Source organism: Labrus bergylta, chromosome 8 (genome assembly GCF_963930695.1).
Source record: "Labrus bergylta chromosome 8, fLabBer1.1, whole genome shotgun sequence".
In the NCBI taxonomy this organism is placed as follows: domain Eukaryota; kingdom Metazoa; phylum Chordata; class Actinopteri; order Labriformes; family Labridae; genus Labrus; species Labrus bergylta.
This window is the reverse complement of record NC_089202.1, coordinates 23,217,938-23,245,494: the sequence shown is the minus strand read 5'-3', so window position 1 is coordinate 23,245,494 and position 27,557 is coordinate 23,217,938. Positions and strand designations below refer to the sequence as shown.

Genomic DNA, 27,557 nt, shown 5'->3' with positions numbered 1-27,557 from the left:
TATGTACACAACAGCTGCTGACCAGATTACACCAGCAAACACTGGCAAAAACAATGCTGGTAAACTAGGCTACTAGTTAGCTTGTAACTAGCCAACTAAACTGCTAAAGGACTTTCATCCTTTTAAATTTGTATTTTTAAGTCTTACATCTAAATCCTGATTTTCTATAAATGATTTTATTGAAAGTAAATACAAACAATGTGAGAAATATGACTTAATGCTGGACTATTAGCAGACTGTTTGTACAGCTTTTTAAAAAAAAAAAAACAACTTTAATTGCACTAAACCGGCTTCAGGTAGGTACTGTCATGTTTTTGGCCATATGTGTTAGTTAAGGTTTTTTTTGGGGGGGGGGGGGCTGTCCTCAGATTTGCCTGGTGACCCTTGTTTCACTTCCAGGTCAGCGGGTCCTCGGCACTCCCAACAATGTATCCCTTACAGGAGCTGCTGGCTCTTCATCGGGTCTCTCTGGAGGCTCTAAAAAACACAGTTACCATGGACACAAACTTGACCGGGAGAGCAGTGTGTGTGTGTGTGTGTGTGTGTGTGTGTGTGTGTGTGTGTGTGTGTGTGTGTGTGTGTGTGTGTGTGTGTGTGTACGGAAGGAGACGAAGACGGGGCAGGAGAGGGGAGGGGTGCAGGTGCAGTCTGCATGTGTGTGTGTTTCAACTTTAAACAGCATGACAACATAACGCTTAAGTTTTGCGCAAAGTTTAAAAAGAAGAGCGCATTAAAACCTCCATCCTACCATTGACTTCTGCGGTGCTCACCGCCTGCAGCCGTGCCTGATTGACTGCCAGCAATCTGATCCAGTGAAAGACATTGACAACCAATAGGAAGCGGAGTGCGGCTTGTTTCCATGGGAGGCCCCGGGAGGCGATGCCAAGCCGCTCGAAAGCAACACAGTGAGCGGGGAGAAGCGCAGGCAGCAGCCGGGACTGTGGAGATCCTGCAGCCGACTCTGTAGCCACTCTACACAGCGAGAATCGCTAGGTAACAGTTCTTTCATACTTTCTCTACATTAGAAGTTAAAACTGTGGTTTAAAAAAAAAAAAAAAAAAAAAAAAAAACCGTCCAGCTCAGCGCGCTGCTCGTTTACGCACGACATTTGCAGATTGTCAACTTAACTTTGCAGCATCGCCGGAGGTGTTGTCGGTAATTTCGGTCTCAAAAGAGTCGCACAAGGTTCCTGAAGTGTGTGTGTGAATGAATGAAACTCCTCTTATTCATGCTCTGTTGTTTGAATACTCGCTCTGTTTGAAGGGTGACCGGACAGAAAGGAGACTCTGGGGACTTTGCAGAGAGCGGAGCAGAATGGATGGATTTCACGACCAGAGAGTGCCTTACTGTAACTCCAAAGTGAGTTATTCCTGACTAGAACAACTTGGAGGCAAATCAGACATCAGACGCAGATCTCTCACCTCATCTTTTATTGTTGTAAATGTCTGTTCTTCTCTCTTAACACTTTCTGATCTCATCTCTCTCTCTCCCTCCCTGCTGGCTGCCAAGACTCATTCCTCCTCAGGGACCGTTTAAGTTTCATTTAATCATCAAAGATAAACAGCCAAACAAGGTGCCTACTGCTATACACAGTGATATTGGTTATGCACCATGTTACAGCTTGTTAATTATATCTGAAGCGCAGGGATCCTTTGCTCTTAGAAGTGTGTGAGGCATCAATGAGAGGCTCATTGAGGCTCTTTCAGTTGCACTTGAGCTGCAGCCAACAACAGAATCACTGCTCCAGCGAGAGAGAGAGAAAAAAAAATTGATTTGTGTGTCTCTCCCTTTTTTTTTTTTTTCTTTTTCTTTTTCAGAAGCTGCAAGAAAAGACAACGAGCTGCCAAAGGCAAGCACATGACAGAAAGAGAAAATTCATTAAGTCCGACCTGGCTCTGGACACTGAAGGTAGGCAGAGGGCAGAGGGAGAAGTTAATTTCACGGCTCCTAAACATTTAGCAAAATTCAATTGGTTTGTGGCCACCTGCGCTGCTAACTAGAGAATCTCAATTACAACACGGCGGACTGTGATGATTCTCACAAGCCTCCGTCAGTGGTCAGACACACAAATTGACTTGTTATTAGCCGCTCTGAGCTCCAACGGCTCTGACCGGGCATATCAGCCTGCTGTAATGAACTCAGCTGTTTTTTTCTGATGCTGCTCCTGGGCTTTGACTCTGTTTTTTAACTGCCTTGTTTCTCTGCTTCGCCCCCCCCCCCCCACCCCTTTTTTCCAGAACTCTTCCAGGACCTCAGTCAGCTGCAGGAGACTTGGCTCGCAGAGGGTGAGTGTTTTAAATCTTGAGCAAAAAGAGAAAAAAGGAGGAGGAGAGATGGGTAAAAAAATGGTTGCGAGGGGGGGAGAAAAAAGCAGCCTGGAGTTACTTGCCTAGCGTCGCAGTCCAATTAAAAGCCTGTGTGGAAGAGGCACCTTGTGTGTCATGCATACATTAGAGACTGTGAGCGAGGGGTCTTGAGGGAGACCGAGGAGGCTCTACCCAGAGAGTGTCATCACAAATTACCAGGAGAAGGCTCTCCGACGCTCACTGTCTCTTCTGCTTTTGGCAGGAGCTAACACGCTGCACGCCAGCAGCAGCCGCCGCCACCTCCACCTCCACCAGAGCTCTGCAACCAGCTCTCTCTCTCTCTCTCTCTCTCTCTCTCTCCTCACTCACTCTCTCTCTCCCTTTGCTTCCTCTCAGCACACCTCTCTACCTTCTCCAGCTGTACCATCACCTTGTCTTCTTCAATTTCATGTCTTGGCGGCCCCCCCCCCCCCAAAAAAAAAGAGAATGGATCTATAATTTTTTTTTAAATCGCAGAACCTCCAAAACACCCTGACTCTGTATCCAACAGCAACTTTTTTTTTCTTCTTCTTCTTAAAAAAAATAGTTACCCATTTGGTTTCTTTTCAATTATTTTTTTTTTCCTCTGATGGCAAGACTTGCTCGTTGTGGTCTAACTGAGACGTGATGCTTCAGGATTTAAGCGCCAGTGTCCTCTTTCCAGCGTGTCTGCAGCACCGAAGTTTTGGTTAGTGGTGAACATTGCTTCCTCTTTGACTCTGACTCTGTTTTTATCTGCATGTGCATGTGTTACTCGGCTCCTGAGCTACACTTTTTAAATCAGTACATGACTTTAAAAATAGAACTCGCTTTGAGTAGTGCATGTGACCTTAAAGTTTAGAGTTAAAGTCTTCGAGTTTTAGAGTGAGACGTGGAATATTTTCTGAGTATTTTGAAGACGTTTTGGATTTGCTCTGGTGTTAAAAACAGAAATTCTTTAAAGTAAATCAGTGTGAGAGCTTGAAACAGCTTGGAAAGTTTGATTCAGGTAATATTTAATATTTTAGAATATTAGTATTTATGTGTTGGTAAATCTGAAATAGAACAAATTCACAGTGTCATGTCTTCAAATGGACCAAAGTGCTGATGAAGAATTATATTTTTTAAAACGCTTTGCATCGATAGTAAGCGTCGACGTGCTCCTGCTGCGACATGTTGGGATGCATTCAGTGCAACAGGACAAAGAAAATTGAATTATTTGATGGTTCAACTTTGCCTGAATACATTTACAATTATTTTAAAGTCTTTTTGACAAATTGTAATGCTTTAGAAAAATCTCTCCGAGGTGAAAAAACGACTGCTGGGGTCACTTTTAGTCCCGTAATTAAAAACTGGAGGAGCTTAAAAAGATGAGAACTCACCGATTCAACTCCAGAAATGCAGAAATATCAACGTCTCAAATAATTTTCAAACGCTTTTCATTCTGATGAATATTTCAATTAAGATTTTTGTGTTTTTGTTTTGTTCGTCTGTGACAGGCGGTGCGGCCGTCCAATGACAGCTCGCCCCCCTCGAAAAAATAACAGTAGAAAGAACCCGTGAGTGCTCTGGATGTGAAGCCATAATTCTTACCTCTAAACGAGACGTCTCAAGTGCGTACTTTAATATTTGGGATTGAGTCGTAAAAACATCACCTGGAAAAGTGTCTGGAGACGTTTTTTGGCTCACACAGGTGAACCTGAATCATTCATGGGCTCCATCTATTCTTTAACACATTTGAAAATGCTCGCAGTGCGAATCCAAAGCTTTTTTAAAAAATGAAACGTATGCTCAGAAACAGACACACACACGGGGAGGTGAGCCGCGGCTACATTATGAGACTGGCGCCGCGTGCACCGCAGGGCGTGTAAAAAAGAATAAGACACGATTTAAATATTTCAGTATCCAAAGTGAGAGAAGAAGAAGAAGACGGCGGCGGCGGCTGATGAGAAGTATTACTGTTAAAGATTACAGTTCTGCCTGTCAGGGATCAGTGTGATGATGTGCGCTTCAAAATTGTAGATTTAATGAATGACTTCCTGTCCATTAAGATGAAAAGGAATACCTCCATCGTTTCTGAGATTTATTAGCTCAGGTAATTGGAACAAGAGGACGAATTATGAGAGGCAGACTGAATTTCCGTCTTGGAGAACGAGAAAGTAAAGGGGGGGGGGGGGGGGGTGTTCGTCTGCAAACGGACAAATTGTGACACCCAGAAACTCTCCGCTCTGCTCTCCATCTCCTCCCATGATGCATTTCTGCCCCTTAATTTAGCTCCTGAAAAAGTCTGATTTCTGAGATTTTCACCTGTAACTACTCACTGTGCTTTTTATACACGTTATTGATATGTTCTAAATATCCCGGAGCTGACGACATCATTTAAGGTTGAAATTGCGGCATGCAGACGTTGAAATTAGTTTTTAGTTTTTAAAAACTGTCCCACAGACTCTTAGAGTGTTGATCAGCCTCTCCTGCTCAGGCCTCGAGTTACAACTTCTCCCTTTCCTTCCTCGCTCCTTCTCTTCTACCTCCCATCTTTTTTTGTTTTGTTTCTTTTTTTCTTGTTTTGTTTTTTTGTTTTTTGTGAATGGCGGCAGATTTCCAGCTCTGCCGTTCTCTGCAGGAGTTTGTATCAGGGATGAGCTGGCTCGTTCACAGACAGAGGGCCGGTGACTCATCCATCCTGCTCTTACTTACTGTTTGGACACAAACGCACACTGCACCCTCTCTTCTTCTTTTTTCATCCATCTCTCCTCTCTTTGTCCCCCGACAAATTTTGTTTTTTTGAAGTTTCTGCAAAATGGTTTCATGTTGTGATCATGAGATGAGAGTTCTGCTCCAGTTTTTTGTTGTATTTTTGTTGTGTGTGTGCAGCTTTAAAAGTTGTGGTTTTGACGGGTAAAAATGGGGAAAATATGATTCTTTAAACCTGTTTTTTTAGTCAATATATTAATTGAATTTCCATGCTAATGCTTCTGAAGAAAGCATGAAAGATGTCGAGTAAAACACAAAGATCTTAACCGTTAATTGAAGGCGCTTTAATACAAAATGATATTTCAAAGTGCCGCATACGACGGCTTTAACCGGGGCGTAATCTGGTGGGATTAATTTCTCTCTCTTTGTTTGCTGCACTCTTCACCTGCTTGACATTGTTTGAAAATACGCAGCACTTCCCCGTCTTCATGTGCTGATTGTTTACTCGCCTCAATTCACACCTCCTGCGAGAGAACGAGAAAAAAAAACAAAAAAAAACAACCCAACCAACCTCCCTCATCTGATCCAAAGTGACAAAAGTGGAAAAATCTGTGATTTCTGTGAAGATCTCCAGCGTGTCGGGACATGTTACTGATTCTGTGATAATGAGGATCCACCTCGTCGTGCGTATAAATAGACGTGCTAATGACACATTTAAATCGTTTGCCTGAGAGTCGAACTAGAGGGACGTGGAGGGCCGCCGCCGAGAGTAAATATGTGTGATATTAATATGTACATGCCCTAATAGGAGTGGGCTTCATTATTTGAGCATTAACCTGAGTGCAGGGGCGTTGGAGGCGCAGGTGAGGACGGTGAAGCTTTGGAACAGACCCGGCTCGGTGGGTACAGGTGGATTCAGCGGTAGGGAAGAAGCCAATTAGATGCAGGTAACGATGGGAGTTTGGCTGCTGGCACAGAGAGAGAGAGAGGGAGAGTCAATGGACGGGGCGACCTCAGGAAGTGGAGTTAGGAGGAAGGCTGAAATCCTCCGTCCCTCACGAGGCTGGGGCGAGCCGGAAAACACGGGGCGGCGTGCAACTTCTTCAGGAAATCATACAAATGGTGTTCTGCAGAACATGTCAGGGTCTAATTTTGTATATTTTGTTGCATTTTCTGGATGCTTACAGAATGTTTTTTTTAAAATACTAAGTCATAGGCGTGTGATTTTAAGAAAAAAAAAAGGGATCAAATTTGCTTCTTTTTTTTAAAAACAGCGCCTGCATTTTTTCATTTTACCTTAAAGTGGTGGGATTGTCACACTAAAATGAAAAAGAAATGTGTTAAGAATTTAATTTGTAAAATTTCAGCGGCCGTGAAAATGTCCTGGGGTTTTAAAAAAAAAGTGAAATTTTAACAAAATGTTTTCGTCTCCTGCAACTGAAGCTCCAGAGCAGCTCTCAAACACGCCTCATGGTGCGCTTGATTTATTACACAAAAAACAAACATTTTATTGATGATCTTTTTAAAGAGATCCTCCTCGTTTTTTTATTTTTATAATTTGGGTTCAATTAAATATTTTTCATGGGTTGAAACATTTAACAAAAGACAAGAATGATGCGATAACGGGAACATTTTCCCACCGTGACCCTTCCATAAATGCACATTTTAAAAACAGCATCAGACACAAAGTCCTCCTCAACCTGGGTTTTTTTTCTTGTAGAACACTTTTTTTTCCCCCCGCCGTGTTCTTCAACAGACAAGCGGAGGCAAACAATGGCGGGATAGGCCGGGATTAGATCCCCGGAGACTGTTTGCCAGAGGAGTGTACGGGACTGCTGGGAGCGCTGATCAATGCTGCGTGTCCATCAACATCACAAACAATCACTCCCCTTTCTTCTTCTTCTCTGTTTGTGTCTGCAGCTCAAGTTCCCGACAATGACGAGCAGTTCGTTCCAGACTTCCAGACTGAAAACTGTGAGTACGAGAGCACGCCGCTCTTTTGACTTTGTCTCTGTGTGTGTGTGTGTGTGTGTGTGTGTGTGTGTGTGTGTGTGAGTGAGTGAGTGAGTGTTTTCATGATGTTAATACTCCTGTTTGGGTCTGTGTCAACGTGTGTGTGTGTGTGTGTGTGTGTGTGTGTGTGTGTGTGTGTGTGTGTGTGTGTGTGTGTGTGTGTGTGTGTGTGTGTGTGTGTGTGTGTATGAGATGGGGGCGAGCAACAGTGACTGAGCCTCGCTGTGTGTGTGTGTGTGTGTGTGTGGGTCTTTAAGTAGCTTCACCTTTGCTCGCGCTGGTGCTCTCTGGAGAGCTGCAGCAGTCTTGCAGGTCTTCAGACAGGTGCACGGGTCAGGGGGTCTCTCTCTCTCTCTCTCTCTCTCTTTCTCTCTGTCTATCTCTCTCTCTCTCTCTCTCTCTCTCTCTCTCTCCCTCTCTCTCTTCTCTCCCTCTCTCTCTCCCTCTTTTCTCTCCCTCTCTCTCTCTCCCTCTCTCTCTCTCTCTCTTCTCTCTTTTCTTTCTCTCGCTCTCTTTCTTTTCTCTCTCTCTCTCCCTCTCTCTCTCTTTTCTCTCTCTCTCTCTTTCTCTCTTTTCTTTCTCTCTCTTTCTTTTCTCTCTCTCTTTCTCTCTCTCTTTCTCTCTTTTCTCTCTCTCTCTTCCCCTCGTTCCCCCTGCTCCTCTCACCACCTCAGATATTATTGCGCCGTGATTTATTTGCATAAACATCAAAATATTGTGGCAGTTTTTTTTTCAGGGTGTTAAAGTGATATTTTTATATCCTTCTAGGCCAAACTGCTGTCTGTGATGGCTGTTTTGATTATTTATTAAAAATCTTTTTTTTAAAAAGCTCCCAGACGACCTCACCTTGAGGCTTTTTTTTGTGCAAAACCACCCATCGTGGTTAGATTTTCTAAATACAGCGGGGTAATAGTAGTAAATACCAGATTTATCTCGTCCCAGCTGACGGCTCGTTGGCCTTCTGCTTCACTCCCCCGATCTTCAGTGGGGATTTATGCAGCTCAAAGAAGCATCATGTGTCTCTTTTTTTTTGAACTGTAAGAGAATACAGCTAGTGTCTAAGAATACATTTCAAGAGTTTGATAAGCGAGCAGGCTCTCCTCTCTCAGCTATAAGGGACGATGCAGTGCGTCGTATTTCACCTGGTTGGTGCACGCTGGTTGCACACGGTGACTGGTGACTTGGCACGCTCCACTTCTGGAGGAAGTAGTTGCCAAGGTGGGGACAGAAATGGAGTGAGTGGAGCTCAGTGGGAACCTGAGCGAGCACATGTCTTTCAGAGGAGCCAAAACGCCCATAAAAAAAAAAAAAAACTGTGAGAAAAGGCACAAAACAAAGTCTTCCCTGCGTCCTTTAACGTCCTTTAGCCCGCGAGGAAAAGTCGGACAAAATGCACAAGTTAGAAGAAAAAGGTCACGAGGATATCTGCATCGTCGGCTGCTTTCTCTTTTATTTTTTAGTAATTTTAAAAATTGCAGCTTTTACAGAAAGTATGTGGTTAATATTTTTGAAAAAATAGATCGGATGAGCCCCATCTTAGACCTTTTAACCCCGTGTGAGCCAAATCCCTGCTTATTTTTTTTTTACACCTTAAAAAGTGAAACCAGAGGACCTGAGGCGGACAAGAACAGTGTTTTATATCTCACTAACTATTTGTAGGAGTCTTTTGTTGTTTGTGTTTTTAAAGGAGGGGGGCGTATTCTTGTAAAATGTGTTTTTAATTTTCAGAGCCAGATTTTTCAGCTACCTGTCCACTGTTGGGTAAATAATAGCTGGAAGAGTGCAGGAACATGTTTTCCCTGTCGGTGTATTTCCATTCTTCAGTAGAACAACCCCTCGGTGTGAATTAGTTCCCTTCTTAAATTCCAAGATGGAGGCGCGTGGCGGTGTGCAGCAGAGAACCAGAGGTCACAGAGACTGTCCCGTTGTCCTTCAGAGGTAGCCGGGGTGGGTGGCCGCGGTGGCAGGAGACTGCTGACCATCTGAATTGTCCTGTTGGCAAAGCGGCAGCAGACTGGAGAGGCGCTGACAGATGGCGGGAGGGGTGAGGGCACTGTGGTTGGGCGCTCGAGCAGGCATCCCAGCCGGCAGCTCTCCCATATGGGTTTCACCGAGCCGAGAGGTGGAGGGGGGGGTGGGGGGGTGAAACAGAGACACGGGGGTGAAGGATGGAAAGAGGTGTAGCTGGAAGTCGAGGAGGAAGAGATGAGTCTGAGTGAAGAACGTCGGAGAGGAAGTCTAAGTTAAACTGTTCAAAGCTGTTTTATCTTCAGGGACGAGCCGGGCAGAGAAATAAACACGCCTCGTTAACAGGAAGTCGAGTGAGAAGAACAACCATCAACAATCAGAGCGTCAGTGATTCAGGTTCAAATCCACTAAACGTCATCATCGTCTTCCCTTTTAAGCTGTTTTTTTTTTTTTGTGGCCGATCTTGAAAATTGAAGCGAAATCTCTTTTGAGATGTTTTTCATTTTTAGACTCGTCTTTGAACGAGAGCGCTCATCTCTCCTTTGTCTGATCACACTGGAAGATAAAGAAGGCGTTCACTAATTTTTGTTTTTTAAACTAAAATAACTTTATTGATAACGCACCGTTTAAGAAAACAGATGTCTTCAAAGTGATCTGACAGGCAGATCAAAGGATGAACGCAGGAAAATAAAATATGAAACATCTTTAGCTCGACTGAACGAGAGAGTTCTCTGCAAAATTCAAATTTTAGATCGACAAGAAATGTTTTTTACAAGACCTAAAAAAAAAGAGCAAAAAGTAGCTTTAAAAAAAGTGAAAAAGTTCTTTAGAGTAATTAAATATAAGAAGAAAGAAGCCGTAGTGATAGAAATATACAGGATCTACAGCTCTGGTTAACGTGTGTCGCTGATCATCGTATGTCTGCTGCAGTCGTCTGTTTTAAATAAATAAATAAGTCAAAGCATTACGATTGAAGAAGTGGAAACAAAAATAAAAGCAGAAATTAAAAACCATAGAAGAAGAAAAAAGATCAAATAATAACTGCAGCCTTTTTCAAAAGTCTAGAATAATGGAGCCTCCATGTGAGTGTGAATCCGAAGTAAACTTAAAGGTAAACTCCGGCACATCGTCTACCCTAACTTCAGCTTTCAAACATTTCTATGCAACGTTTCTGCTTGATGAAGATCTCGTAACTTTAAGTTAGGATGGACACATCGCTCTCCTACGCTCCCGTCTTATGAAACACATGTGCAAAGGTTTTTTTTTCTAAACTTAACTAAATAGCTTCATACTGAGTCGTCTTGCTTGTTTTAAATTGTTTCTGCATAACTTTTTTTTTTTATAGTAAACAGAGTTTGCTCCTTTTTCTTTTAAAAAAAAATTGTAAACGGATGCAGAATCTGCTGAAAATTCTGAAAACTGTCGTCTGTCGCATTAGCCTTCTTGTTGCTAGCTGGTTGCTACGTTGAAAAAAAAAGTTGTGTGGCAACAATAATAGATTTTTTTCTAGAAAATATATTAAATGAGTTTAAAAAAAAAAAAGCATGTGATCGAATTATTGAGGAAAACTTTATCTGATAAATACCAAATAAATCATTTAATTAAAATGCAAGCTTTCAAAATGAAAGTGCTAATTTAACCCAGAAATCTTTGTCTTAATATCCGCCATGTTTAACTATGATCTTTACACGAGTTGATTCTTGCATCAGGAGATTTAAACCTGAAGAATCTTGTCTTTAGAGTCTTTTTATTATTCTTAAAAGCTCACATATTTGCTTAAGTTGATCGTTAGCGCGAGAATTAGAGGTGGAAAGAGAAAGAAAAAATCTAAAGACATGGAGGAGAAAATGTTTTTTCTGGTCGTGCCCTCAGATTTATCACCTCTCGGGAAGCTGTGACAGTTTCCCTCAATGTCGACTTCGCACTCTCCATCCATGCAGCACCGAAGCAGCATGTGAGCGGCCTCGGAGCGAAAGTGTCCTCGGGCTGAAGGAGGAGAAGGAGAATTTCTCTTTGTCTCAAACTCCGCCACAGATGCTTACCATTAGCATAACTTAGCAGGGAAGGAGAGGAGTAGAGGAGGTGTAAAATGAGGCCACACGTTACCGGCAGATCGCAGCCTCCATCATTTAACAGCAAAGGCGAGCACCTACAGTAGGTGAAAATGGAATGGAAAAGGTTTGACGCTGCTGCCAAAAGACCTGTATTTTTTTATGAATGGACCGGAGAAATATCTGCCAAACGTAGGCTCTCGTTCTGCCAAAACACACGATTGGTACCTGAGAAAACAACGACGCTCGGGGGCCAAGAGATCTTTGATGATGTACCTCGAGGATTGGCAGAAACATGGCAGTAACATAATAAATAATTAGAGCGACAATTTGTCGGAAAATGTTCAGAAGACGGGTAAATGTTTCCTTTCATGCTCAAACAAAGAACCTTATTTAGCACGTATGACACCTGAGAAAATCTGACATGAGGGGCCAAGAGATCTTTGATGATGTCACACAGGGATGGCAGGAAGTCAGCGGTGAAACATGAAATAATATTTAGAGGAGATATTTTGGGGGACATTTTGCCTTTATTAGAGAGGACAGCTGAAGAGAGACAGGAAACGTTGGGAGGAGAGAGAGCGAGGGAGGACATGCAACAGAGGGCCGAGGTCGGATTCAAACCCATAGCCGCTGATGCAAAGGCTACAGCCTCTGTACATGGGGCGTTGGACATAACCTCTGGGCTATCCAGGCAACCTCTAGAGCAACGTTTGTTTTTGCAGGAAAATGGTTAGGTAAATCTTCCCTTTCATACACGAGTCTGAAAAAAGTCAGAAGTCCTGTGCTGAAAGAATTTGCAGAACATTTCGAGAACAAACATTGATTTTTTTGAGTGAATTTTGTAGAAAATTTTAAAGCATAATTTCTCCACCTTTCCTTGTGCACCTGACTTCTTAAAAATAAACGAAAAAATTTGGAATTTTTAATAAATATTTTATCTGAGAAAACCGAACTTCAGGGCCGAGTGTACGTAGGAGGTGAACTTCAGGATTGCAGAAACAAAATATCTAAATTAAATAAAAAAATTTGTTGCAAAATATAAATTATTCAGTAAATATTTTTCTAATATTCATGACTCAACCAAACCAAACAATGAATAAGATTTGTGACAAATTTAACATTTGAAAACGTAAAGTTTGGGGGTCGAGACTTCTTTGATAACGTTCCCAAATATTTCAGATGAATTAAAATACTTTGAAGCCGTTTTCTTGTTAGAATATTAAAAATGAAAAAACGACAAGCACACCCCTCAGTTAGTGCTGGATCCAAAAAAAAACACGAGTAGGTAAAGAAAAACAAACAAGGAGCATGAATGATGATGTCGCTGAAACAAACAGATTTATGTTTTATTGAGTAAATACCGAAAAGAGCAAAACAAATAGCAGAATATTTGATTTATTGGTGCAGAAAAGAAAAACACAAGAAGAAAACATTTGCATTCAAAATAGAGCCAGTAATTGTTCTAAGTGCCTCTTCCTTTAAATACCCCTCCCCTCCTCCCCCGCCCCCCTCCCCCCCATCTCGGTTAATCAATACGTAGATAATGAGAGCAATCAAGCGGTGATGGGCATGACATTCTGGACTAAAAAGGAAGTCTCTGTTTTAGTCAGAGGCAATGCCCTCGCTATTGATTTGTGTACCTTGGCACCCCACCGACTAAATCCATTGTGACATTTCCATTTCTAATTCTGCTGCTGCACGCGCGACGCCGATTTGATAGTCGCTTAGACGCGTTTTACAGCCGTTACTCGGACGTGTTGAATAGAACTGTAATAACCAGGACTGTTGTATTGATTCAGAAACACGAGGCGAGCTGCTCTCTCTTCTTGAGGTGAACTCTCGAGCTTTGTTGTAGGAAAACAAACCGACTCTGATTGTGATCTGGACGAGCAGAAAATGAAGGTTTTGTTTTGACTCCGTTAGCTGTTAACGAGGCGCTGCCATGCCGCCGTCGTCAAAGGTCTCCCCTCAGGAAGTGTCTCTTTTGACCTCCGATCGATGACCCGGAAAGGTCAGGCCCCCAGCAAGGGCTGCGAACAACCCCTGAGCTTTGTCACGGCGGGCCCGTGTGGCCCCGTCCCCCCCGGGGGGGCTCTGCTGTGCGTCAGATGGGGTGTTGGCAGATCGACCCCTGCTCGTACGGCAGCTGTCAGTCAGCCGTGAGAAAAACTCCCCCCGAAACATCCTCCTCCTCTCTCCAGCAGCCCCTCGCTGCCTCAGAGACCCTCCTGAGGGAGAAGAATCCCCCCTGACCCCTGAGATCAGGCTTCTCTGGTTGTTGAATGTCTAAATGTTTGCACTAAAGCTCGACCAGGAGTTCAAGGATTTCCTTCCTCCATTCATGATTTTCTTAATTTCATTTTGAGAGATTTTGAAACCGTTTTTTTTTTTCTTCTGAATGCAGATTCAGATTCCTGTCTTCATTATTTATCAAGAACTGCTTTAATCCCAGAGTGATCGAATACACACTTCTTTATCTACAGACGCTGTTCTCTTTAGGGTTTTCAATTTCTGAACCTTCAGTTTTAAATTCAGGATTGCAGGATTAGCCCGTTCAAAGCAGCAGGTCCTTGTGGCAGCTATATTATTTATGAGTGTTGTGTTGTCTACTGTTTTAATGAAGAGATAACAGGTGATTTTTCGGGGGGGGGGGGGGGGGGGCAGGGGGCTTTTAAATGATGGTATCAGAAGGTTCATTAACTGGTGGATTTGATGATACCTGACGCTCTATTTGGGACGGTATCCGAGGCATTTCCTAATTGATATCAGTAAAGTAAAACTCTATTTTTAAAGTCCGTCGTTCAGCCTGAAACTTCATTCAGACATCATCTCTGTGTTGCATGACTGCCCCCCCCCCCCCCCCCCCCCCCCTCTCATTTGAAAGAGGGATGTGGGACGGCCTCACCGCTGCTCTGTGTATGATGGTAGCTGCAACCCGAGCCTGACTTCATTCTGACTGACTTTTTGTCTCCGTCAGAGGAGCGGCCGATTGGATTAGCGTTGATCATGACTGGAGATGATGGGATGTTAATCAGGACTGATCAGGCACTTAACAGCCTCTCAGATGCACCGGGCTCGCTGTGGGCCCGTAGGTTAGAGAGCGATATAGCCGCCCCGCTCGCTCCCTTCAGATCAATGAGCCCCTTGTTGTTGTCGTCTGGACGTATTGACAGCCAGCTGAAAGCAGACGGAGACTTTATGAAGGGGCATCGCCGCACACACAGTTTTAGGTTTGTCATATTTCACTAACAGAGTCGCTGTCAGGAGCAAAGACAAACAAACGAGACGTGAAGCGTGTTTTTGAATTCGGCGCCGTGTTCACGTTCAAACTGGTACACGTTTTGTTCTCTGCAACTCTGATGATGAACGTGCAGCGAAGGGTTAAAGACCGACCTGAAGAAGGTGCAAGCCGATTCGTTGTATTTTAAATGTTTCCTGTCCCCTGATTTTCAGACCCTCCTGAGTGTCTCTGGACCTGGATCATTTATACCCATGTCTTAAGTTTGCACCGTCAGTCGTGCAGTCGTGGGCGAGCGAGAGAGAGAGGAACAACATGCAGGATAAGAGCCACAGGCAGACCGGGCTCTACAACAAAATGACTTAGATCAAAGGGGGTGCAGCTACAGTGACCGGCAACAATAGCGTTGATGTTATGGGTTCGTCATGTACATGTCGTGACCATCAGATCATGTGGATGTCATGAACACGATCTAAGTCACTGATGTCATTTGAAAGCCTGAATTTGTTATTGTTTTTATTTTATCATTTTTGGCATCCATTTAATTGAGGGTGCAGAAATTTAAAATGAGGGTGCAATGCAACCTTATGCACCCTCTTAGAGCCGGGCCTGGCCACAGGTCGGATTCAAACCGGGGGTCGCCTGCCTGTAGGACTACAGCCTCCTTATATGGAGCGCCCGGACAAACCACTACGCTACCGGTGCTCCCGGAGAGAAAGTTTCTAAATAGTGAATGGATCAAATGGATGATTTATGACACAGAGTGAAACGCTGACAGACTTCAACATCCTGAATCTGTAGACTCACTTCTTTGATCGTGGACTCCTTTAAACATGGCGGCTTTATTCCTGTGTTATTTATATTTTATTTCATTTTTGTTTTTCTTTACTCGCCTACAGTAACTTGCTGTAAAAAATTATTTAAAAAAAGTTTACATGCATAAAACTTCCTTGTAAGTTCAAACAGAAATCACTTTTACTCTCACTGTTTGGAGGTATAATCAGCACTTCTCTCTTTCTTTCTACATGTAGTGGCTTTCCACGGACTGCAGCTGAAGATCAAGCGGGAGCTGCACAGCCCGTGTTCAGAGCTGAGCTCCAACTGCAGTCAGGAGCGTTCCTTCAAGCTCCAGTATGGAGAGAAGTGTCCGTACAACGTCAGGTAGGAGGCGACGGACACCCGCACAAAAACCTGCACACATGACTCACAAAAAAAACAAAAAAAAAACACAAGACAACAGTTTCAACTGTAGGGCTGTCACAATGCATGAATTACAAACTTCGATATCTGTTTTATCACCATGGCAACACTGAAAACAAACCATCCCTCGCACTTTTATTGCACACTTTATTAGAAAACAATCACAACGTTTCGGCCGCTCATTCTTTTTTTTCTTTTCAATGTGACACTCTGATGTCCTGCGCTCCCGCTTCACGAGACAGCTGGATGTGTGACCACGTCCTTTAAAACATTGTTTCCAAGTTTCTAATATTGGATCATTTTTTTAATAAATACCTCTGCAACATTTTTGGATTTGTGCAATTTAGACAAGAGTGCAGGAGTTGGATGGATCCATTCGTCTTCTACGCACCTTCTTCTGCAATAAATGTCTGTTTTTTTTTTTTAAATCTTCGGCACTATTTTCGATTAAAACAAAAGAGACTGTATCGTTTTCAAATACGGGATCAGAAAGTGTTGTAGCATCCAATTTTTTTACAACAGTTCTACAGCGTGTCTTGTTTCTTTATTCTGCAGCAGAAAAAAAAAAAACACTCAAATACGTCTATTATTATACGCCGATTATTCATCTTTGTTTGGCTAGATTTCCTACGATTTCCTAGATTTTCGTCTCTGTAAGGTAGGGACAGATACAATATACAAATACAATCTGAAAACAGCCGTCCAATGCGAGTATCAAGAGTGTTTATGGTGGGGGCTAATTTGCAACACTCGTCCCTAGAAGAGCTTTTGTGTGAATAAAAAATAATCTGGGTACAGTAGATTACCGTAAAACACACATTCAGTTGTAATAGAGCTACAAACATGAGTGCACATCTGTCTCTGAACTAACCAGGATTCTGTGTCTCTCTTAAAAGTGTTGAAGTTCACAGTGAGCTTCAGGTGATCAGGTAGCGAGCTCCAGCAATTTTCTTTATTCTGGAGATTAAGGAAACACTTTATTAATCCTCAGGGAGACTTCAGGTTGTTACAGTTGCTCTTACTCACAATATGTCCGTAGAAATATGAATAAAATAAGGAATGTAAATAGGAGATAAAGCTAAGTAGGAGTGTGAAATATGTTGCAGGACGTGCTGCCCTCTCAGAGCACCGTTTGATGAATCCGCTCCTGTTTTTTTGTTTGTTTGTTTTTAAGCCACTTGCATGTAAATCTAATGACCTTGTACGCAGAGAGAGCCATCTTGAAACGGTTCCATGTGAGGTGAATCATGTGTGTGATTCACTTCCTAATGAGGATGTGACTCAGGCTCATATAGGAGACAGAAATGGCCGAGAGTAACTTTGACATTACAGCATCGCTGACTGAGTTCACTGAGAGGAGGTGTGACGCTCCTTTATGTGTCCGTTAAAAACAAGTCAGCATGCGTCTGAGCTGATATTTGATTTAATGGTTGCACTGTGGAGAGTATGATAGAAGCCCCATTTAAAGAAACATTTTTATAACATATTGGACTCAAAAAAAGGAACACTTTCGTTATAGTGAACCTTGAAGAAATTGGTTTAAATCTGAGTTTTTAAAAATTTTAATCCGCTTTCCTCCAACATGGCGCTCTCTGGTTAAATAAGTAAAGTGTTATCAAGTTAAATAGGAAAAGAAAACAGGACTAGAAACTGTATTTTGTTCGTATTAAACACCCATTTCATATTCCATCCATTTACTGTTTTTGTTCGGTTGCTATGGATACAAAATGACCTGAATGTTACCAACGACATAACCTGATTCACAACACATAAAACATAAATCTAATCCCAACCAAGCGGCCAAGTGTAAAATCCTGCAGTTCATCGAGTGTCCACTAGAGGCCGGGCTGCAGAAGCACAGGAAGTCACATACACACCCATTCTAACAAGACAGTTTTAACAGCAGAGATTAACATGTTTACAGCCTGGTTAAAAAAAAATCTAATATGTCTGATTAGCTCATGTCTCGATCGTCACACATGGACGGGGGATGACTTTTTGATAAGGCATCCATTTTGATTTTATGAACGATACGTGTTATCTATAGTTAGCTGACATGATTGACAGGTGGGCACCATGAAGAGGCTTAAAACCCGCCTCAGCTCCAGCTCTCAGCCTGTCGTTAGGTTGACGGAAAGTTAGACTGAGACAGCATTTCCAACATGGCGGCTGCTGCTGATGAGCCTATATCATATAACACAAAGTATTTGACATATTTTGGAGGTTTAAAATGCTTCAGTCATATTTAACTCTCTTCTGATTCCTACAGTGCCTACGAGCAGAAGCAGCCTGCAGCAATGAAGCCCTCCAGCCCAGTGACGCCCCCCTGTAGCACCCCCGTGTCCCCGCTCCATCATGCCTCCCCCACGGCGGCCCCGACTCCCAAGCCAGACAGGACCTACGCCCACATACCGCCCTCGCAGCCGCTCGCTGACAACACCTACTCTATGGACCACAGGTAGAGCAATGAATAAACATTGAAAGAGTGATACATAACTAATAATTTCAATTAAAAGAAATATGGCATTTATGCTTTATGTGTCATTGAAATGTCACAAGCTTTTAATTCTACCTGAGCTATCATAGGTAGAATTGTTATAGATTTATTCTTGGGACTTTTGCCTTTATTCGAGAGGACAGTGGATAGAGCAGGAAACTGGAGAGAGAGAGTGAGGAATGACATGCAGGCAAGGAGCCACAGGTCGGACTTGAACCCAGGCTGCCTTCTTGAAGGAAAACAGCCTTTGTAAATTTGGGCTCAAGCTAACCGCTAGGCCATAATTTTTACATTTTAAGCTGGTGGTGCACAGAGAATATCATGTCAGTTTTAAAAGTGTTGGAGCTTTCCGTCTAAGGGTACAAAGTATTCACCCAACCAGTTGTTTAGAGAGTTTTAAAGTGTTACGAGGTGGATTTTTTTTTGTTGTCATTTTACCTTTGAATAGAGCCAGGCGAGGCAGTTTTAATGCTAAGCTAATTTAAGATTTAAGGAAAAGATTCAAGATTTAAGAGCCAGTATTTTCATTAATTTTGGAATTAAACCCAACATAAGGTGATATTAAGCTAGCCCAAAGTTTTCGCTGAATGAACAGCAGCTGTGTTTCTTCCACTGTCACTCAACCTCGCCTGAATTTTTCCACATTTGTCAATTAAATTGAACATTTTAGGTTTCTGATGGTCCTGTCGAATTTTCTTCAAATTGGTTATTTCTTTGAGTATGAGAGTTCAATCCTGACCTCTTCGATTTGTACAGAATCGAGCTAACTGAATATGTTGAATGACACAAACATTTATATATCGCAGCTAAACTGAAAAAAAAAAATCTTTAGTTTCAGCTTTTAATTGTCATTTGTTTCTGCTTTTCTTTGTCCTATGTTGAAGTTAAGGGGATATTTAAGGGTTTTGAAGCAATATGAAGATGTAAGGAGAGTTAGACGAACATTTTCCGATCATTAATGGTTCAAAATAATCTATAATAAGGTGCATTGATGTTTTCTTTCACCTCTTAAAGTCTTCAATCCATCTTAATATAAATCCTGTATCAGGGATTTTGAGTTTAAATCATTTTGTGACTTAATTCAAAGAATTTGTGTCGATGTTGAACGACTTCTGCCATGCAAACTTCACTCCGCCTGCAAACTGGGTCAAAGAAAGTCTCTGTCACTGCCTGACAAAGATTCTCTGCGATCGTCCTCAGGTTTCGCCGCCAGCTCTCCGAGCCGTGCCACTCGTTCCCCTCCCCGCCGACGATGGCTCGGGACGGCCGGCCCATCTATCACCGGCAGATGTCTGAGCCCAACATCCCCTTCCCTCCTCAAGGCTTCAAGCAGGAGTACCCCGACCCCCTGTTCGAGCACCCGGCCATGATGGGGGCGCCTCTACCCCACGCGTACCCCCCGACCATGATGATCAAACAGGAGCCGAGAGACTTCACCTACGACTCAGGTGAGCAAAGCTGCTGTGTGTCTCTAACCTCTGTGGGAAGTGAAAGAGCTTCTGCAATCATTTCAGGAATGGGAGAAGACATGAGAGAAGGTGGGGGGGGGGGGGGGGGGGCTGTTTATTGAGTTTGCCCATTATTAGAGCAGGGGATCTGGTTGGGCCGGGTGTCTGCGCCCGGTCGCCATTTCCTGTGGAGCTCTAATAGAAAAGAGTGGGTGGGAGGGGAGAGGGAGGGGGGGGGGGGTATGCCTGGTCACAATCCAAAAAAAATCCGCCCTCCCACGCCTGTCCTTTACTTAGAGAGCAGAGAGAGAGAGAGCTAATCATCAGCCCGCGGCCTCAGCGGCGCCCGAGGCTACATCACGACATGAATGAACATACAGCGGACCACCGGTTCATTCACAAGGCGGACAGAGAGGACCCAGGAGAGTCTGTGTGAGCAGTCAGGGAGAAAACAAGTCTCAGAGGGAATCTGTTGTGTGAGAGTTTCTTTGTTTTGTTTTTTTTAAACCAGCAACTCAGTTAGGAGTCTGTGTTCCTCTCAGAGACTCAAAGAAACCATGATGTTTGCTGTTTGCTGTCACTTTCCAGTCGCTGGATTGTTTCACAGTTTCACAGTTTCGGGAACATGTGCTGTCACGCTAATGAATAACACCAGAATGTTTCAGGGTAAAAGATTGAGACAAACCTGCAGTCTCTGTAGCCGTCAGGTTGTAGCTCAGTAGGATGGGACACTTGATTAGGCCGTTTAATTCAGCTACTGTCTGCGTCCCGGTACACAAGCACTGAGGGAGAATCGATTTGACTGCGCTACGGTATTTGGCATATGCCGCCTTCCTTTTAGCTACTTTTTGGACCTTCTTCTGGTTGACCTTTAACGTCACATACTAAAAGAATCTGCAAACAAATTAGTGAGTGACAGATCGGATGAATGTTCAAATATTCGCTGTAGCCCTCCTCATGTTGATATCCTTTTTTTTAAAGATATATTTTGGGGATTTTTGTGCCTTTAATGTAGAGATAGGACTGTGGATAGAGTCAGAAAACAGGGAGAGAGAGAGTGGGGAACGACATGCGGGAAAGGAGCCACTGGTCAGATTCAAACCTGGGCCACCCGCTTTGAAGACCATAACCATAACTTGTTTTTCCTCACCGCTTTCCTCTACGTGTTTATGCCGTTCGACTTTGAGGCTGAAGCATGGCGTGGGAACTGGCCGAGCATGTTCAAAGACGATGAGGCTCCGGCTCACTGTCAGTACAGCTCAGTTCAGTACAGTACAGTACAGTACAGTACAGTACAGTACAGTACAGTTCAGTACAGTACAGGAAAGTCCAGTTCAGTCCAGTTCAGTTCAGTACAGTACAGTACAGTACAGTACAGTACAGTACAGGAAAGTTTAGTACAGCACAGTCCAGTACAGTACAGTTCAGTCCAGTACAGGACAGTACAGTACAGTCTATTACAGTACAAAACAGTCCAGAACAGTCCAGTGTATGCTGATGGAGCATCAGGGTGGATTTATCATCGGTGCAGCTCGTTGACTGGAGCAGGCCTGTTGGGAAGGATGGGAGGGGAGCTGGTAATTTCATTAGCAGCAATTTCCTCCACATGGCCATTACTTTGATGAAGTTCAGAGAAATGTTTATGGGCCTAGATGAAGGGCTTCAGTCTGTTTATTGAACATTCACTTTGTAACCTGTTTTTTTTTTTATGTCTGTGTTGTGGGCGGTTCTGACATGTGCACTTAATGGTCGAGTCAATGTGACCTGCTGTAACAACAAGCTCATGTACAGAAGACGTTCTTAGGGAATGATGTGATTGGAATGGTGACAGAATGGTGTCTACGTCAACAAACTAATTAATGAAAGAGATGCATCCCCAATATTTAAATGTTTACATTTCCTGAAAGTTTAGCTTCGTTTACTGAGTCACATTAGACTGAGTGTGTTAGCATGCTAATGTTTTCAACGGCAAAGATTCTCCTCGTTGAGTGACACATTTAACAGAAAAGGGCACGATGAACTTGTTTGAGGGAAAAAAAACGGACTTACACATTTACAGGACTAAATCAGCAAAGCGATAAGAGGTGCCGCTTTGGCCACAGGGGGCGCCAAATCAACACAAACAAAAAAGTTCCTCATTGGAGCTTTATGGTTTTTTTTTTATTTGTGTTTGTGTTTTGAGTTTTAGTCATATTTACTGATGGAGGTTTGGCAATATAGACATCAAAACCATCTTCGTAATTTGGTCACTAAACCCATAAATCCATCCATTATCTTCCGCTTAACCGGGGCCTGGTCGCGGTGGCAGCAGGCTAAGCAAGTTGCCGCAGACGTCCCTCTCCCCAGCAACGTTGTCCAGTTCCTCCTGGGGGGGATCCCGAGGCGTTCCCAGTCCAGAAGGGATAAATAATCCCTCCAGTGAGCTCTAAACCCCGCCCACTTAAAACCAAGAAGAGTTAAGATGCAAAATATAGCAATTTCTCTGTTTCACAACGATGATCTGAGTTTAGCGTCTTCATGTAGGATCCAACTACGCAGACAGAACCAGGTTAGGAACATTTTCTGGGACTTCAATTTATAAAAAAAAAATGAAACTAGCTGTGAGCTAACGTGCTAGAGATAATGTCCAGTGGAAGAGTCAAAGAAACCAACACCTTCAGGTCCATGTAGTTCTGATATGAACAAGAGAGTAAAATCTTAATCTTGAGCCGCACATTGTAAAAAAAACATTACATCATGTGAGCTTGTGCTTCCACACGAGCGTCCGTGTTTTAGTAGTAAATCTTCCTGTGAGTGGAGACGCTCAGAGCGAGTATTAGCAGTGTGGTACCGTGAGCTCGCCCTGTGGCTGGGAGCCATCGCGCGGCCGACCCCCCGGAGGGCTTGTTCTTTAATCAGAGCCAGTGGTGCATTGAGTGAACAAGCTTTTGACTGCTCTCAGATAACTCACAGTGTTCTTAATGCTGCCTTCGGGCCCTTTAACACCCACTCTCCCTTTCTTGCCTGGCTTTCAGCAGAAGTGCCTAGCTGCCATTCTGTCTACTTACGGCAAGACGGCTATCTGGCTCACACCAACAGGACTGAAGGTACCGACGACGATCCCGCTGAATGTTGTGGTGATGCACGTTTGGATTTAAGAGGGATTTTATATCAAACACTCCTTTTTTTATTTTTGTTTTGCAGGTTGTATGTTTGACAAAGTGGTGAGGCATTTCTACGATGACACCTGCGTCGTGCCTGAGAAGGTCGAAGGTGAGTCCTCCCGTCCTGTGCCTGTTTGGATTCTAACTCCTGCACAGAAAAACGTCTCCCTGTGCAGTCGCATTGAAGCTCCATGCAGTAACGGTGCTTTAAAAAAAATTGTCCCGTAGGCGACATCAAGCAGGAGACGGGTCTGTACCGCGAGGGTCCGTCGTACCAGCGCAGAGGCTCGCTGCAGCTCTGGCAGTTCCTGGTGGCTCTGCTGGACGATCCGTCCAACTCGCACTTCATCGCCTGGACCGGCCGCGGCATGGAGTTCAAACTCATCGAGCCGGAGGAGGTGAGACTCTCGCTGCAACACAACCCTCAAATTTAAAAATGACTTATCGAGCAGACCAATCAGCAGGCCACCGGCGCCCCAGTGTGCAAAAACCTTTTCTTCCATTTTTGATGGATTCATTCCTCTCCTGTGAGCCTTCTTATGAAACAGATGTAGTCTTATTAATGTTTCTGTCCTTTTTCGATATCGTTGATCATTAAGATAGCAGAGATTGTATCGTTTTAAAACACGTGGGATCAAAATGAATCGAAGTACTGATGATTTTGACGACCTAGGATGCAGCTGGGTAACAGTCATATCTGTGCCTGGTGGAGATGTTTCTCAGTGTGTTAAAAAAAAGAGGAAAAAAATGATTCTTACAGGTTTAAAAAGATCAAATTTAAAAGGTCATTTGAAGAGGTGTGATTTTGGTTATCTGTCCTTGAAGTGGCTCAATCAGGTCTATAATATTTAGAATATTTATTTTCCACTAAACCACATCCATCCCGCTGACCCTTCAGGCTGTCCTCTGCTAAATATTCCACAGGACGTATTCCTGAAAATAAAAACATGTCGACGGTTGAGCCTTTTGAAATGGAAACAGAGGCCGGGTCTGTGTGCTCGCCCCCATCACACACACACACACACACACACACACACACACACACACACACACACACACACACACACACACACACACACACACACACACACACACACACACACACACACACACACAGCGAGGCTCAGTCACTGTTGCTCTCTCTTTCGGGGGTGGGGCAGTGGGAGGATGCAGGGTGCAGGCAGGGGGGCTTGGAGATAGAGGGGTACCTGGCAGTGGTCCACGCAGCCCAGCAGAGCGTAGAGGCCCGGGCCAGCTGCAGTTAACAGGGGGGCCCATTCATGCCATCAAGTGACCAAACGTTCCCGCTTTGGGACGCCGTGGATATACACGTTAGCTAGCTGCTCTACGGGCCGTGCGTAGAGCCACACCAGTATAGACATCTTCTGTATCTGCACATTTTCAGGATTATTTTAATATTTTTGTTACCTGCTGAAAGACGGCAGATGTCATTTAACATCCTTGCTAACTGTAAAATGTTTGTGCCAAAAGGGCCTTACTTTGTTTCAAAATAAAAAGCACGGTTGAATTCAAACAGCAAGTAAAGTTCTCTCAGATTTAGACAGGACACACTTTCAAAATAAAAGCCCAACAATTTGTATTTTAAATGCGGACAAATTGAATTTCAAACATGCAATTAAAAATGTGATTAATCTCTCCGTTTGACGGCCCTACTTTATATTTATCGTCAACAAATTCTTGAATTGAACAATTTGTGTTTAGCTTGGATAGCTCATGCTACATATGCTGCAGTGCACAGATGATCGTAAATATGTCGCAGCTCTGTTTTTTATGGAATGACATCATTTCTTCAGTATTGTTTTCTGCATCATTTTATCATTAGCAAAAATTAGCACTAATATGTCGGTCTATTTTGTTGTCTCCATTGTGAGTTTTAGTAAAGAGGGTTTTTTTGGAAAAACTGATGAATGAACAAAAGGAGGGAAGAGAAAGAGAAAGAGAGGAGAGGCGATAAGCCGAGTGAAAGCCGCGGAGGAGAATCTGAGGAGAGCTCCGTGGGGCTGTGGGTTGTCACTGCAAGGCCGGGTGGTGGGTGGTCTGGTAGACAGGTGCTGTAACATCTGCTGCCTCCTCCGCTGGGTGTGTGACAAGCTCCTAATGAACACATCCCTGGTCAGGTCTGCCCGGGCTGGACGCACTCTAATTACTGTTATTAGCAAAATATGGATTAATAAGTTTGTTTAACATTTCAGTTACCGCGGCGGTGTTGTCAGGGTGTCAGGCTGTGCGTGCGTGCGTGTTTGTGTCTGCTCTTGGACTTCCTGCTCTTTGTTTCTCTTCACTGACTGACTCTGTTTGTTTATCTGTGTGATACAAAGGTGGCTCGTCGGTGGGGGATACAGAAGAACCGACCAGCGATGAATTATGACAAGCTGAGCCGATCTCTGCGCTACTACTACGAGAAGGGAATCATGCAAAAGGTATAAAAAAAAAAACAATCTTTGAGGACATATTATACTGAAATAAAACACTTAATAAGATGCTTAAACAATGTTAGCATTCCCTTAACTTAGCTTTTCTATTAAGCACAAAATAATCACCATTTAGAGACGACATTTTCAGCAGGTGTCCCCAATGATTGCCTGATTGATTCCACCTGAGCGACTGCTCACTACACCTCCTATTTGAAGCTTTTAAAAGGGGGGAGAGCAACAGATAAAGAAAGAGCGAGGCTTTCAAATGCTCCTGTGAGCACTGCACTTTGTGTGTAACGGTGAACGTTTCTCAAACTCCGACTTTAAAATGTCACCAAAAAGATTATCAAGAAATCTGAAGGTAGTCTTCTGAGGAGGTCCCGGTATAGAGCTCAACAGTGAGCGCTTTTGGTGGCTCTGGTTCTGGAAGTAAATTTCACATCCTCCATTGACATTTCAGAAAATCTGTGTATCAATATTTTCAATCAAGCCAACCAGCTTCATGAACAATTGTGACTATTAAACATTTGAACTGGTGCAAAAAAAAAAAGGATTAGAAATCCGAGTACGGAAATCAGAAGAACGACTTTACAACTCGGAAACTGTGACCATCCGAGGAGCACCTGAATGCAGCAATAAAAACAACCTTCTTTCTCCATTTATATGATCTAATCAGGCCTACAATTCTCCTGTGTTGACAGCTGTAGTCAACATAGTTTTGTTTATGAGGATATAATGACGTTACCATGGTGATCTGAAGACTCGCAGCTCCCACTGCTCTGAATCATGCGTCAATCGAGTTCTGCAAAGTTAGAAATATTTGCAAACTGAAACCTCTTGATTCATGTTTTTCTCGCCTCTGTCCACTCCGTCCCCTCGTCCCTCCGTGCAGGTGGCCGGCGAGAGATACGTCTACAAGTTCGTGTGCGACCCCGAGGCCTTGTTCTCAATGGCGTTCCCCGACAATCAGCGGCCGGTGCTGAAGACGGACATGGAGCGGCAGATCAACGAGGAGGACACAGTGCCGCTGTCGCACTTTGACGAAAACATGGCCTACGTGCAGGAGGGGCCGTACTGCCAGCCGCACCCCTACAGCGAGGGCTATGTTTATTAACGACAGCCCCACACACACCTCCTCCCTCCTCCTCTGTACACCTGAGACTGTCATGTCCTCTAACTCACCGTCGCTCCGGGAATAAGACACACACACACACACACACACATGCAGCGGAGCTCCCCCTCTCCCTCTCCCTCTCTCACATGAACACGTTTCTTTTCCTTTGCTCTTGTCTGTCTGACGTTGAAGCGGCACAGCAGGATGGAGAGTGCACTTTATGGACAGGACCGGCTCGGTGTTAGCCTGCCCCGGGGTCAGCAAAGCTACGTGGTTGGCTTTTTACAGTTGTTTGTGTTTGCACATTAATGTGGGAATCCTTCTGGTTTTTTTTTTTTATTCTGATGATTTTGAGCATGTAGCGCCCTGCTGAGACAGGACTCACCTACCTGGACTTCCTGCAAAAGAAACCGTCTCATCTGCTGGAAGGATGATCCTTTTTGTCCTTTAGCCATCCCGTACTTTGATGCTCATTTAAAGTGCATACTGGCAGCGTATTGTATCCATACTTTTACGGTGAAGTGACTTGATTATAGACTTGAAAATGTGATACTAAAAGACATTTAGCCGCCTCGCCACTGAGTCTGAGCACAGCACCTCTCGTCTGTCCAATCAGAACTGTAGACCTCATCATGTAGGTGTTTTCTGCTGGATGGATCCATCGACCCGACGGCTGAGAAATCCTCGTGAAACTCCAGGGTGTGAGGATGACCTCGAATGGAAATCACTTCCTCCGGCTCACATGTGAACGGCGTCTGTTTAGGATAATCAATAAAGCTCCAGGCCTCTGTAAAATAACTCTTACGGTAATTCACTGTAAACAGACGTTTCCTTTTAGTTTTCTGAAAGACATGAAAGCAGCAGTCATTATTTATCTACCAGGTGTTCAGATGTCTGATGAATAACAGGTTGAGAGTGTTTGTACAGGGAAGTTGGAAAACAGCAGTTAACAGGATATTATTTGCATCCCTAAATACAGAAAAAAAAAGTGATTTTATTGGCTGAAACAATAAAAAGTGAAGGAAAAATCAATCATCAACTGAAATATTTCCCTGATTTTGTTTGTTCCTGTTCAGCTCCAGGTGAACACGACGTGTATATTTGAGTTCTCATTGGCAGGGTTGCTTTTTGGTTAAAAAAAAACAAAAAAAATATATAAAGATGAAAAAAAAACGAAATATTTAAAGTTTTTATAATGTGATGAAAATAGTGTTCCATTGTATAATTGGGTCGATGCACATTTTGTTGCTGCTTAAAATTGCTCGTGTTTTATTTTAAGGTAAAGAGAAAAAAAAGAAAAGAAATGCAGCAGGTACGGAAATGCTATTTTCTTTGTTTCAATTTCCTTTTTTTTTTTTTTTATCGAGCATTAAAAGAAGAAGAATCTGGTCCGTCTGTTCATCAACCTTCACGTGTATGGGCTGGGATT

General features: G+C 43.4%; 1 protein-coding gene across 7 annotated transcripts; it reads left to right on the top strand.

Moving 5' to 3' along the window:
- The first annotated feature begins 837 nt into the window (after positions 1 to 837).
- etv1 (ETS variant transcription factor 1) lies at positions 838 to 27,160 on the top strand. 7 transcript variants are annotated; one of them, XM_065958123.1, is made up of 14 exons: positions 838 to 993; positions 1,264 to 1,359; positions 1,510 to 1,573; positions 1,818 to 1,908; positions 2,238 to 2,285; positions 6,939 to 6,992; positions 15,323 to 15,452; positions 17,761 to 17,949; positions 19,189 to 19,436; positions 22,454 to 22,522; positions 22,620 to 22,688; positions 22,808 to 22,977; positions 24,919 to 25,020; positions 25,907 to 27,160. In XM_065958123.1, exons 2-14 carry the CDS (start codon positions 1,319 to 1,321, stop codon positions 26,126 to 26,128), a joined length of 1,497 nt encoding a protein of 498 aa, XP_065814195.1. In that variant the 5' UTR covers positions 838 to 993; positions 1,264 to 1,318; the 3' UTR covers positions 26,129 to 27,160. The 7 variants fall into 7 exon arrangements, with proteins under 7 accessions (XP_065814195.1, XP_065814194.1, XP_020509260.1 ...); XM_065958122.1 differs by having other exon boundaries at positions 22,451 to 22,522; XM_020653604.3 differs by lacking the exon at positions 1,510 to 1,573 and having other exon boundaries at positions 839 to 993; positions 22,451 to 22,522.
- Positions 27,161 to 27,557: the final 397 nt, after the last annotated feature.

Bases quoted from the DNA above. Each gene is read 5' to 3' on its own strand.
- etv1 (XM_065958122.1), top strand. From the start codon at position 1,319: ATGGATTTCACGACCAGAGAGTGCCTTACTGTAACTCCAAA. The intron at 2,286-6,938 runs GTGAGTGTTTTA...TTGTGTCTGCAG, and splicing joins GGAGACTTGGCTCGCAGAGG to CTCAAGTTCCCGACAATGAC. The intron at 6,993-15,322 runs GTGAGTACGAGA...TTCTACATGTAG, and splicing joins AGACTTCCAGACTGAAAACT to TGGCTTTCCACGGACTGCAG.